General features: G+C 47.9%; 1 protein-coding gene across 1 annotated transcript in view; it reads left to right on the top strand.

Annotated features, from left to right (window-relative positions):
* BRINP2 (BMP/retinoic acid inducible neural specific 2) overlaps nucleotides 1-13,438 on the top strand; it is a 62,333-nt gene that overhangs the window by 37,934 nt on the left and 10,961 nt on the right. Inside the window, exon 4 of the mRNA XM_062193836.1 lies at nucleotides 11,044-11,149. Coding sequence (XP_062049820.1) covers nucleotides 11,044-11,149 — 106 coding nt within the window. The remainder of the gene's footprint in view (nucleotides 1-11,043; nucleotides 11,150-13,438) is intronic.

Genomic DNA, 13,438 nt, shown 5'->3' with positions numbered 1-13,438 from the left:
AGACAGAGGCAGTAGTACAGCAGATGTGGTGGTGAGAAGGTGCACTTCTCTTCTGAGTGATTATATTTCTTGTTGAAACAAGAAGCAAAGTCCTTGGCTAAAAGGAAAGAGTAGGAATTGTTGAGAAAAGAATGAATTAAATGGTCTTCTCAATGAGTACGCAATAGGAATATCAAGTTACTAGATAAATGTATGGACTTCTGGGTGATATTGAGGGCCTGCTTGAGACATGTGGTCAGAAAAATAATGAGATCAGGCAGGGCTGTTATGAGTTTTATCCACTACAGTCATTAGTTCATGTGCTGACAGGCATGGGATAGATAGTAGACTTTACAATGTGTGTGTGTCTGTGTGTGTGTGTGTGCGCTAGATGAAAAATAAAGGGGCCAGGGAATGGAGATCACATACAAAGAAGTGATGATTGGAGTGATGAAACAAGGAATCTGAGTCAGGCAAGGAGAGGAAAGAAGCCATTAAGGGATGAAAGAAAGTGAAAAGTTGTTCATGTCCAAAGATTAGAAGTGGACGTAGATCTGATGATTGCTCATTGGAAGAGAATAGAGGAAATGTGAGTGTGTAGTTCTTAATGCTGTGATTACAGAGGGAATTCTGTTACCAATAAAATCAGATTCATTGGTGTGGCCATGGGTGTGGATGGCTAAGACTGGGTTAGACATAAAGGGAAGAGGCAACACAAGGAATGAGGTGAGAAGGCCAAGAAACTGACAGGTCAGGATGTTAAAGGATCATCTCTGTGAAAACTGAGAGAATAGGAATGATTCAGGCCTAGTGGTCAGAAGAATGATGGTATATTTAATACTGAAAATCCTCAGGGATGGAGGAGGAATAACAAAAGAAATAAACTGTAATAAGGAAAGCTTGTGAGTGTTACAGCCTGATAGTTAAAGAGGAAGGAGGAACAGTATTGAGGATATCACAGTGGAGGACCCACCTCACTTCCAGGAGCGAGGTATGAAAAAGAAGCTAGCTACTACTAAAGAAAGCTGCAAGAAAAACCATTCAAGGTCTGCTAGGTTGTGGTTACACAAAGAAAACAAAATGGACTCTTGAGAAGTTGAGACTGTAGGAGATTGGCCGGCGCTGCGGCTCACTAGGCTAATCCTCCGCCTTGCAGCGCCGGCACACCGGGTTCTAGTCCCGGTCGGGGCACCGATCCTGTCCCAGTTGCCCCTCTTCCAGGCCAGCTCTCTGCTGTGGCCAGGGAGTGCAGTGGAGGATGGCCCAAGTCCTTGGGCCCTGCACCCCATGGGAGACCAGGAGAAGTACCTGGCTCCTGCCATCGGATCAGCGTGGTGCGCCGGCCGCAGCGCGCTACCGCGGCGGCCATTGGAGGGTGAACCAACGGCAAAAGGAAGACCTTTCTCTCTGTCTCTCTCTCTCTCACTGTCCACTCTGCCTGTCAAAAAAAAAAAAAAAGAAAAAGAAGTTGAGACTGTAGATTTTGCTGAGGGCTGATCATGAGGTCTAGAGAGCACAATGGAAGTTAACTCAAGAGAAGGCATCAGATTAGCAGAAGTACAAGTTGTGGCATAATTCTGAGAGCTGTAGGTGGATGGCTTCCCATTAACATGAGTGTAAGGTACATTTGGGAGTATTTTAGGAGTGTGAAATGAGACAAAGGAACTAGGAACTGTGTTTTGCCAAGAAGAACTCCCTGGAAACCCCTATACTGTTTCATTCCTGTAGTGGGTTGTGTCAAAGTTTTAGAAGACTTGGTCTTCCCAGGAAATAGAAGGTAGGCATTGGATCAGCAATGCAGATATCTCTTTAATATGCCTTCCTCTCCATGGACCTGACCAACTTTGCACTCCGTGTCATCTCCTAATGGCCTTATTTATCTCGTTGCCTCATTAGTTTCCTTGATCAAGTGTTGCTGTCAGTCCCTTGCGTGTGTCTTCAGCCTGCCTTTGCCTGCTCTCCAGGCCCACTGTCATTCCCTTTTCGAGAACCCCATCAACTCTTACCTGATCTTCTTTGACCATGCTTTGAATTAGTCTTCCTATGTCCACTTTCAGCTCTTCTTGATTTACCTCTGTACCTCTACCATGTGTGAGAATCATCACCATAGCATCTCCTACTTTCAGTGATTCCAGACTGTACCAGGACAGAGCCTGAGCCACTGTTCCCTAGCCAGGGTGAGAGTGTGATGCAATGGAAAGAAATGTGCACTCTAGCCTAAGATCTGAGTTCCACCACTGCTCATGTTTGGGTTTTGAACAAAGTGCCAAACTTCTCTGAACCTGTTTACTCATCCTAAAATTGTTGAACAATGGGTCAGGTGATGTGGTGCAGCATATTAAGCTGCCACTTAGAACCTCTCATCTCATATCAGAGTGCGATTTGAATCCTGGTTACTCCATTTCCAATCCAGGTCCCTGCTAATGCACATGGGAAATAGTGGATAATGGCTCAAGTACTTGAGTCCCTGCACCCATGTCAAAGAGAAGGATGGAGTTCCTGGCTCCTGGTGTCAGCCTGGCCCACATCCCACTCTTCGGGCCATTTAGGGAGTGAACCAACATGTGAATGATCTTTCCCCTGCCTTTCAATAAAGTAAATTAATAAATGTTTTAAAACATTGTTGATCAATTGGGACAATTTAAACATGGAAGAATGTCTATGAGGTTTATAGGAAATGTACAGACGGCATAGCCTTAGCACCATTGGTGCATGAAATGAACTAATTCCCCTTAGCCAAACTGTAAAATCATTGACCTTCTATCCCTGGTGCTATCCTGTTTCTTCTCTCAATGGTCTTTTTACCCTTTCGATCTTCTTTATTCTCATTGTCTTCCCTCTACCCTTTAACCTCCATTCATATCATGTAACCCAGCCTACCTAAATGCCAGTGTTCATTCAAATATGTCATGTCTTCATGCCTCACTGCCTGGGCACTTACTCCCTGATGTAGTGCAGTGCTTGTCTGTTCACCTGAGTGACTCTTCTCACCTTTCTTTGCTCAGCCTAGAAAAGCAATTCTTTTGTGAAGCCTTTCCTGACTCCAGGGGAGGTCAGTGACCCTCTTCAGTGTTTCAAGCATAAGCTCCTTTTGTAGGGCTTACCCATTGGAACTGTAATTTCTAGCTAGCATGATGACCTCTATATCAGACCATGAGGTCCTTATGGGAAAGACTGGGTCTTGTTAACTTTGATTCCAAGAAGACTACAGGGCTTGCAACATTATGGGTAGGGAGTAGACAATACATTGTTGAATGAATGAATGAATGAAGTCACCGGACATGTCATTTTTCCACTTGGGTTAGGCTCTCTACTCAGTGTGCATGCAAGTTGACACGGAAATCTATTCAAGGAAGCTTGAATATAAGGATGGTTTAGTAAGAGGACTCTGGTGAAGAACAGCACAGATCTCCAAGCACAGGACATTACAGCCAATCCAGGCACATGGGGCTTATAAAAGCATGGTCATACTTCAAATTTACTTCTTGTATTTCTTATTGGAACATGTCTCTGCTTTTTTCATCTCCATCTGCTTCATCTTCCTACATCTCTTGTCAGAGTTGTTTCTGTTTCTTCTAGACTTTTCTGTGCCCCAATGGCTTTAGCACGCTTGTAGCTTTGCCTTGTGGTAGAGCTGATGGTGCTGGTTACTGAAAATTATATTTTCCTTTTTGGCCAGTGCTACCATGAGGCGCTTCCTTTTCATTGTTGGATCCTCGGTTCCTAGCACCTAGCAGGTGCTTGATAATTATTCACTATCGGAAACATTTAAGTATCTATAGTCACCCTTTAGATGCTTTCTCTCAGTATCACAGTTCTCAATTGTCTAATTGTCTGGAGAATTAGAAAATTAGAACCAGCTCAGAGTCCAACCTTAGTCCAACAAAAGTCGTCTTAACCATGACTTACTGGCCGCACTTGGTAAGCACATCTATGGTGGTGGAGAGGGAAGGTGGGCAGGCAGCTATTGCAGTGCCTGTGGACATATTTTCCAGAACCAGAACCAGAACCAACCCTCAGCTCCTCCAAGGAGGTGCTACCATCCTGACAGGCCTCTTTCTGGAACTCCTCCAGGCACTTATTCAATGTAAGATGAATATTCAGCCTGCTCTGGGCTGACTGAACTGAGGTTTTCTCTGTCTGGAGTACAATGCATTCTCCCCATGAGATATAAATCAGAAAACCACGAGTAAACAAGGCTAGTCTTGTGTTTTCTCCCACTTCTACTCTTCCGAGTCATTTCACATAACTTAGTGAGGTCTAGACATACAGTGTGGCCTGACCAAGGATGCACTGCTAGACAGAGGAGCAAGGGAACATGGTGATACCCACCTCACAGCTCTGCTGACTTGGTGGGGTGAACCTGCAGACCACCTCTTTGCTCTAAAGCACATGATACTTACAGATAGCATAGCAAGAGGCAAGGGCCTGAAGGTGCCCTGCAGCACACCCTCACTAGCTAACTGCAGCACCTGCATCTACCTCCTTCCACTGAGCCTGGCTTGGCAGCAGTGAGCTGCCTCCAGCACAGGCATCACCCTGGATGGCAGTGGATGGTCTGAGGGATTGGTCTGTGCCTTGGTGAAAGAAAAGTCCTTTAGCATATCTCTTCCTTGTTTCCCAGAGCAAGCACATTCTTATTTTTTAGCCTTTTGTAAGAACATCTTTGCTAAGAAAGATGTACCTTTCTCCCTCTTGTTTGTTATCTGAGACATTCCTTTGAGATCTCACTGGACATGGCCTTCCTTGTAGGTTTACCGTGAGCAGCACGTGCCTCTATTCTAGATGTCACATTATTTTGCAGCTGTTTGCACGCTTGTCTCCACACCCCACACTCACCACAACAGGTCTTGGAGCAGTAGGGACTCTACATCAGGAGGTCTTGGAGCAGAAGGGGCTCTACATCATGCACACACAGATGTAGCTCTTCACAGAGTCTGGAGGGTGGTGAGACAATCAAATGGTTGAGAAGTGAAGGCAGGGGACACAGTGCAGAGGGAAACAAACTTATTCAAGTGCAAAGACTTGGGATTGGGTTTCAGCCTCAGTGCTTACTATTTCGATGACCTTCAGAAGTTATTGAATTCCATTTCTCCCCATAATGTGAGTTACCAACTATTTGACTCACCTGTGCCAAGAGCCTGCATTCAACTAATGCACCACAGCAGTTTTTAAAATACTAAAGCATTGCCATATAGCTGGTAAAGAGTCCTCACCCCAGCCCCTATGTCCCCCCTCACCATCTCTCTCCCTTCTTTGAGACCCCCTAGACCTTGCTTTAATAACCACAGGGCAGTTGCCTCTCAAGAGTCCTCCAAACACTGCCTGCACACTAAGGCTGGCCACTCTCCTGATTGGTCAGTGCACTCCTGTTCTACCTGCTGATGAGTCCCATGAATATCACTGAATTCTATCATAGAGTTGGAGTGACACCAAATGATATGGTCCACATGAACAGCAACCCACAAGCTGCAAAGGGCTGGAGACGTGTCTGTCCTGCCTGTAACTGCCTGGACGGGAGAAGGGCCACATAGGATGAAATGGAGCCCACCCCTTCTTTACTCAAAGACTGGGGACAGACAAGGGGAGAGGGTCTGAGATGCTTCTGAGCTGCCTGAACAGAGCTCACACAAAACGTCCGCCAGACCCCTGGCTGGCTGGCATCTTGGAGCACTGGGTACAGTTGTTAAAGTGCCACCTGGGACTCCTGCCCTCCACGTCTGAGTGGCTGGGTTCCCTCTGCTCCTGATTTCAACTTCCCACCAGTGCACACCTGGGAGGCAGCAGCTGATGGCTCAAGTATGTGGGAGACACAGATCTCAGTCTCAGCCGGGTCTGGCCCCCCACTGTTTTGGGCATTTGAGGAGCAAACGCAGTAGACTGGAGATTTCTGTTTGAGTATTGTCTTTCTGTCTGTCTCTGTGTGTCTCTGTCTCTCTGCCTTTGAAATACAATAAATAGATAAAATGCTGAAGAATGGACGTTTCTCACAAAGCCTCCTGGAAAACAACTTATGCACATTCCTCGCAGCAGCCGAGCTCGCCCAGTCTGGCCCTACCCCTCATCGTTAAAGGCCAGTTTACTCTGTTCTTAGCGCTGGACGTGTCCTTCCCCTCCCCTCCCCACGTAGACCAAGAACAGCCCGGAAGGAAGGGCAAGGGAGGAGAGCAGGCTTCCTGAACAGAGGGTTTGCACAATCTGGTGTTTATGGAAAAGTAGACGTGCTGGTGAACCTGCGCTCCATCAGGGCTTTCTGAAGGCAGGATGGGCTCTGTCAACAGACCAATTAGCGCACAATTATTTTCCCTTTCTGAGAGCGTATCCGAGGCACTCTTTGAACGTGTGCGCCTGAGCGAGCTGCACTCTCCGTTACCTGCACAGGCCCCCTTTGTAATGTGCTGCAGCTGCCAGCCTCTTCTACAAAGAGAGGTGCAGGACTCGCTAAGCCAATCCCCCAGAGACTCCGGGGCTTTCATTGCTCTGGGGAGGGGGGAACGTCTTGGACATCCGTGCCTGCCGGGCAGTCTCTTCAAGAGGATGGTGTCCAGCTCCCACCTCCCTTCCCACCTCCTTACCTCCCTGGGGAGAAGAGTGATGGTCTCCCAGCAGTGCAGTGAGGAAAGAAGCCCTGACTCAGACGTGGTGAAGCCGAGGGCGCCATCCCAACTCTGGGACGTGGTGAAGCCGAGGGCACCATCCCGGCTCTGGGACGTGGTGAAGCCGAGGGCGCTGTCCTCCTTCAGGGACACCTGGCTTTGGATCATGGCCTCCCTCAGGAAATGAGTGTGAGGACTGTGGTCTTGGTCTCTTCCCCATACTCTCTCGTTCTTTTTTCTTTTTTTTTTTTTTAAGATTTATTTGAAAGGCAGAGTTAGAGAGAGGCAGAGGCAGGGAGAGAGAAAGAGGTCTTCCATCCACTGGGTCACTCCCCAGATGGCCACAACGCTGGAGCTGTGCCGATCCGAAACCAGGAGCCAGGAGCTTCCTCCAGGTCTTCCACGTGGGTGCAGGGGCCCAAGGACCTGAGTCATCTTCTACTGCTTTCCCAGTCCATAGCAGAGAGCTGGATCAAAAGTGGAGCAGCCCGGACATGAACCAGCACCCATATGGGATGCCGGTACTGCAGGTGGCGGCTTTACCTGCTATACCACAGCCCCAGCCTCTCAATGGTTTATTGAAGCGATGTCTTCTTGTGGAGGTGACCTTTGGAAATCATTGAGTAAAGGTCAGGAAATAGCAAGAAACCTGGCTCCAGGGTACTGAGCAAGAAGGTGCTGCTGATAAGAAAGGAACTGGATTGATGGCAGCAAGGATGGGGTGGGGATGAGGGACAGGAAAGCGAAACAATCATTGTGGCCTTAGTCTGACCTGTTTCTCCCTGGTTCACATCTGACACAGTTGGTTTGTTACACACAGTAGGTGTATTAGCACCTCCCTACCTGGACCAAGCAGCCAATTCAGTAGACTGAAAAGCCTACTAGTCTAGTATGTGGCTTAGTGGATAAAGCCACCACCTGCAATGCTGGCATCCCATATGGGCACCAGTTCGTGTCCCAGCTGCTCCATTTCTGATCCAGCTCTCCCAATGGCCTGGGAAAAGCCGTGGAAGATGGCCTAAGTGTTTGGGCCCATGCCACCTATGTAGGAGACCTGGAAAAAGTTCTTGGCTGCTGGCTTCGACCTGGCCCAGCACTGGCCATTGTGGTCATCTGGGGAGTAAACCAGCTGATAGAAGACCTCTCCCTCTCTCTCTCTCTCTCTCCTCCTCTCCCTATAACTCTTTCAAATAAAATAAATAATTCTTTAAAAATGAAAGTTATGTAGTTATGGCCAGCTCATCTGGAAGGAGGAACAGGTGAGAGTCTCCCAAGTGCCACTTCCCATCTCCCCACCACTCCCATTTGGCTCATATCATTCCAAGAGAGTCAGATTTCCCAGGTGTCACTGGGCTAGTTCTCAGATATGGCCAGAGATCTTCCATCTGGTTCACACCCCAAATGGCCATAGCAGCTGGGACTGAGCCAGACCAAAGCCAGGAGCCTGGAACTCTGTCTGAGTCGCTCATGTCAGTGCAGGGGCCCGAGCTCTGGGCCCATCTTCTGTTGCTGTCTCAGGTGCATTCACAGGGAGCTAGATTGGAAGTGGAGCAGCCACAACTCGAACCAGTGCTTATATGGGATGCCACTGGGACACAGCACTGACTCCTCATGGCTCTTTATATAGCAATTTTTACTTGACCTTGAAGTAAGGCTGGCTGTGCCTCCAAGCCCATTCTGACAGCTAACCAACCACACACCAGCTCAATAAGTAGCATTAGTTGGGTGGCAGACGTTTAGCCTAGCAGTTAAGAAGCCAGTTAAGATGCCTTGTCCCCTTCTCACAGTACCTGGGTTTGAATCCTGGCTCTGGCTCCTAATTCCAGCTTTCTCTAATGCAGGCCTCATCTCCAGCTCCTGATTCCACCTACATACTAATGTGATCCCTGCCACCCATGTGGGAGGCTTGGATGGAGTTCCCGGTCCTGGGTTTCAGCCCCATCCCTGTTGTCATCTGGGGAGTGAACCAGCAGATGGGTGCTCTATGACATTGGTCCATCTCTCTCTCTGCCTCTTCATGATAATAATCACATAAGCATCATTCAGCACCTGGAAGAAGGCAGGCCCATGTGGAGCAGCCAGAACCCCAAATTATATTTGTGTTTGTCTCTAAGCTCTTCACTGGCAGGGAGTGCCGTATGCATTCCTGAGTCCCATAGCCTTCTTGAATACTTCTAAATGAATAACTAAGTGAATGACTGAGTAGGGGGCATCCTAGTCCTGTAGGTGGCTGTCTGACCTTGAATAAGTCATTTATCTTAGCAGGGCCTTGGTTTCCTGATCTATAAAATAAGGGTTACCCTCCTGATCTCAGGATGATATGATTTCTTTTGTCCAATTAAAATATGTTGGGTAGAGTGATATTTTGTGAAGAGGTAGAATACTTGTTTTTAAGAGTGATTCTTCCAAAGAGGTTTCTACTCACTTTGTTTCCTGCAATCCTTTGACCTGCTTTTTCAGGAGACAAGAGGGTGTTGAACTGTAGAGAGTATTGAACTGTAGTTTGAGGGCTCTGAAGTTAAGATTCTGATTGTGGACTCAACGGCTCTGTGGTTGGGGGCACTGGAACTCTCTGAACCCAAGGTTCCTCCTCTGGAGAGTGACAGTAATGAGGTTTTTCTCTGCGAGTTTCTATGAAGGTTCGATGGAGAAAGAACTTGGAAAACTATACAGAAATCATTCCTGCTCCCATGGTCATGCTCCTATTCTTATTCAGGTTGAGTCTTGCAGCCTCTCGGGCCCTGTGTCTGATGCCGTCCCTTGGTCTTCATCTAGAGTTATCTTTCTTTTTCCAGTTCCTTCTCCCTTCCCTCCCACCTCGACTCATCCTTCAAGACTAATCTATAGCTTTCCCTCTCCATAAAGCCATTGCAGACTACTAGGATCACTTCCCTCTCTTTCTGCACTGTAGTTATAGTCAATATCACACCATTTCTTGCTTGAGTAACTTCTTCCTCATGCATTTTTAAGCTCAAACAAACGAACATCCCTTCCAGGATGTCACTTCCACTTTGGCATTCCCCATGATAACCAGCAGGGTGCTGGACACGTGCAGTGTACGCAGTGTACCTCCTTGAGTGCGTGTGCTATAGAACGGACCGCCCTTTTATTCCCCATAGCACATTTCCTTTCCTTCCCTGTCTACTTCCTACTTATGCTTAGGGCCAACCTGCACAGTGTCTCCACGGCTATTTTTTCTTGATTCCCTCTTGTTTAGAACTGTACCTTCCTTCCTGCTCATTGGGACACACTTCTGTGATTTGAATGTGAGTGGGTCGTCCATGCACCTGCCTCTCTGGAGGACATAGTCCATAACTTGTCTTTGTGCTCACCTCTCCACCCTGAAAAGCCTGGAACACTTCACTCATACATTCTTATACTGATGTAGTACCTGCTACGTGCCAGGCACTGTGCTAAATGCTTTGGGCAACATGGTGAGCAAACTAAATATGAGCTTACCCGTATGAAGACGTAGTATGTGGGACCCAAACATGAATCACAATGTCCCAGAAAAGGACGTAACTCTGCAGCTCTCACGCCTGATGTAGAGAAGTACCTGGAGCTAGAGGAGGTCAGAGGTATCAGGGGAGACTTTGTTGAAAAACTCCAGAAAGGCGCTTTATGAATGTTTGATGAATTGTGTGGAATTGAACGGTGGCTGCTCAATAAATACTCCTTGATTGGTTGATTGATTGTTGGCAAAGCCTTCGGAAATCCTGAGAAGAAAGGGCCTCGGGTCCCCATCATTCTTATTACATAATTATTTCAGTGCATTTAAAGTTTCCCATTTTTCATCTTATACTTTAAACATCAGGGGAAACTGATGGGCCAACTTTATAATATTTTTAAATGGCTCTGTGGTGTTTTGGAAGATTACATGGCTGTAAGAGTTTATGTATATTTAATATACTTATTAAAATATGCAGTAGGCCCATGGCTGATTTTCTCTAAGGACGTCTCAGTGCCGAGGTGGGACTTAAATGTTTAATACTAATAATAATACACATAACTCACATTTCTCTAGAGCTTTTCATCTCTGGGATCGGATCCCTAAAGCCTGTGTGCACCACACCAAGTGGATACAGCTGGGCTCGCCAGGAGGCGAGGAGGAAGTGCATCTGTCTCCCTGCCTTCCTCTGGGGAGGAGCGGGCGTGACTGACTTCCAGGGCTCTGGCTTCCTCTGCCTGCATCAGATTTTTCCCTCCCCGACACACATTCCCCTTGGCTGTCTCTGAAAGGTTCCCATCTATGTGCAGTTGTTCCCATCTGCCATAAATCACGCTCTGATTCAAGTCAGGCAAGAAGAGCGACTTGATGCTCCTGGGGTGAAGCAAGGCACATCCTGTGGTTCCTTTGGTGGGTCAAGGACAGGGGCTGGAGGCTTGCATTGGACAGTCGGAGAGGAGAAAGACAAAAGGAAGGTCTGTGCTTCTGCCTAAATCCGTGCCGTGTGTCTTCCTTCTCTAGGTCACAGAGACCAGGACAGGTCCTCTGGGCTGCAGCAACTATGACAATCTGGACTCAGTCAGCTCCGTCCTGGTGCAGAGTCCAGAGAACAAAGTGCAGTTACTAGGTAAGCAGCAATGGCACTGTGGTTCCCGCTGCTTATAGCAAGTGAAACCTGGGTCACCAAGAGCAGGAAAAAGTCCTGCCTTCCTCTTTAAGTTAAACCCTGCTCAGGACAGGAACTGCCACTGGGACCTGCCCGTCACAACGTTCCACCATTCTTTGAGAAAACTTCTGATATGGTTTCCCCTCACGTACACCAAGACCCTTTGTTCATTCCATTTGACAGGCCAGTCCTTCCACCTAAGATTCCCCCCGAGATCTCCCTCACTGTCCCACAAGGAGCAGCAATCTGTCCTATAAAGCCGTGACCTCCCCCAAATCCTCTGCTGTGTCCTAAAGACACACTGGGAGAAGGCTGGCCTTTCCGAAGCGCTTAGGGGCCAGCTAAGAGCTATATACAAACTGGGATCATCAGTTACTGTAACCACACCCTGAACATGGCCCCCACCTCCTGTCATGAGTATGGACCTTCCCTGGGATGGTCCACGCCTGGAGAAGCGTTTGAGGCATGGGAACCTACTGACTGGAGACAGAAGAATCAAACCAGGGAACAAAGGACATGGGGTCGCGTTGGGTTTGGAGGCTTTGAGATAGGACAAGGGTGTATGCCCTGCTTTCTGTCCCACCCACCCCCACGCCCATTCCCTTCACCCCCTGACATACACACACGTCCCAGGGCAGGGGCTATGCAAACAGATTCCGTGCGAAAAGTTCATTTTTTAAAAGCCTACCTGAATTGGACCCTGTTTAGGATATTATTGTCTCAGCATTACAAAATCAATAGCCCTCACCCAGGATCTACGATTACAAATTCTGGGCAACCTTTGCCAGATGCAGCCCAGCAATGCTTTAGGAACCAAGACATATATAATAGAAAAGGAGTAAAATACTCCTTTATTTAGAGCTACCTAATGCAATTAGTACCCCTTTTCTGCTCTGTCCCTGGATGGGCTGGGTTGGTGTCTGGAAATTAGCAGTGAGTGAAGTTCAAAATGTCTGGTGGTTCATTTGGAATAGTTTATGCCATTTAATTTTATAGCCCATCACTCATGCAGACACTGCTCGGGGCACTTACTTTACAGCAATGGGAAATGTCCTGGTGAGGAGGAGGGGAGCGAAGGGGGCGAAGGAAAGTACTTGGAAAGCCTGAATGTTGAAAGCAGACACGTAGGTAGGGGACGTGAGGAGGACTGCCCTAGCACCGTGGATGCCAGACTCCAGAAAGGAAAATGTGGGAGGCAGACCGCACACAGAGCAACAGATACGCACTGCTGCTAGCAGTTGCAAGGTGTGCTTTGAGGTCTGCCAACACTGGGATACACACTTTGGCTTTTCTGATTTCCTGCCAAGGACAAGGTCAAAGGTGTAGAAATAAAGAGCTGGCAGACATTTGAGAAAGGGGAGCTCATCAGATCCAGAAGTGGCCCTCACCCTCACTCTCCTGGCCCGAGGTCTCACATATCCCTGCTGTGGAGCCACCTGCTGGTCTGACCTTGAACATGGCCCAGAGGGATCCCAAAGGCATGGTTACCCTTCCTTCATGGGCTGCTTTATGTGTGGCTTGAGACCAACTCTAAGAGTATGCTCTGCTGTTGGTAAACCAACGACCCCCACAGATGGGTGAGAAAGCCAAGCCTGAAACAGCCATATCCACAACCATAGGAAACTAATTGGAAGTGTCAACTGAGAGACAGGCCTGATTGATCTTGGGGCACTGGTCACTCTCCTACTTGTAAACTAAATTATATTGAGCTAGAACAGCCAGACCCAGATACACCGTAGGAACTGAGGACAAGGTTAAGAACTGGCACCAAGACTCCACTAGTGCTGTGACCTGGCCGTAGATTCCCTTATCTATAACAACCTGGCCATATGTGTTACTTGCAATCATATATAGATAATACTTGGCATAGTGCCTGACTCCTGTATACCCGTAGTACCTGTTTCTACCTCCTAACCAAGGCAGCCTCCTTGGTCATCATGGCTGGAGTGGGAGGCCGGGGAGGGTCAGCATTCAGTAACGGCCCCAGGATGCCCACTACTGATCGGAGTGAAGCCAGAGCAAACTGGCTCTCAGAGGCAGGGCAAAACGCTCATCAAGGCTTGCTTCTTCCCCCATGAGGGCTGCACATCCTTCTTTTATCTGAAACATCTTCCCATTTCCACCCTAGAAATGCTGATACGCAGCCAGCCTGCCTGTGTTTTATGATAGGCATGCTCTCAATTTGGCTAATGTGAGGGGCTCTGCTAAGCCTTAGGCTTTGATGTTCCTCCTCTGCATTTTCGGATCCTC

This window comes from Lepus europaeus, chromosome 5, assembly GCF_033115175.1.
Source record: "Lepus europaeus isolate LE1 chromosome 5, mLepTim1.pri, whole genome shotgun sequence".
In the NCBI taxonomy this organism is placed as follows: domain Eukaryota; kingdom Metazoa; phylum Chordata; class Mammalia; order Lagomorpha; family Leporidae; genus Lepus; species Lepus europaeus.
This window is presented reverse-complemented; position numbering and strand designations above follow the sequence as displayed.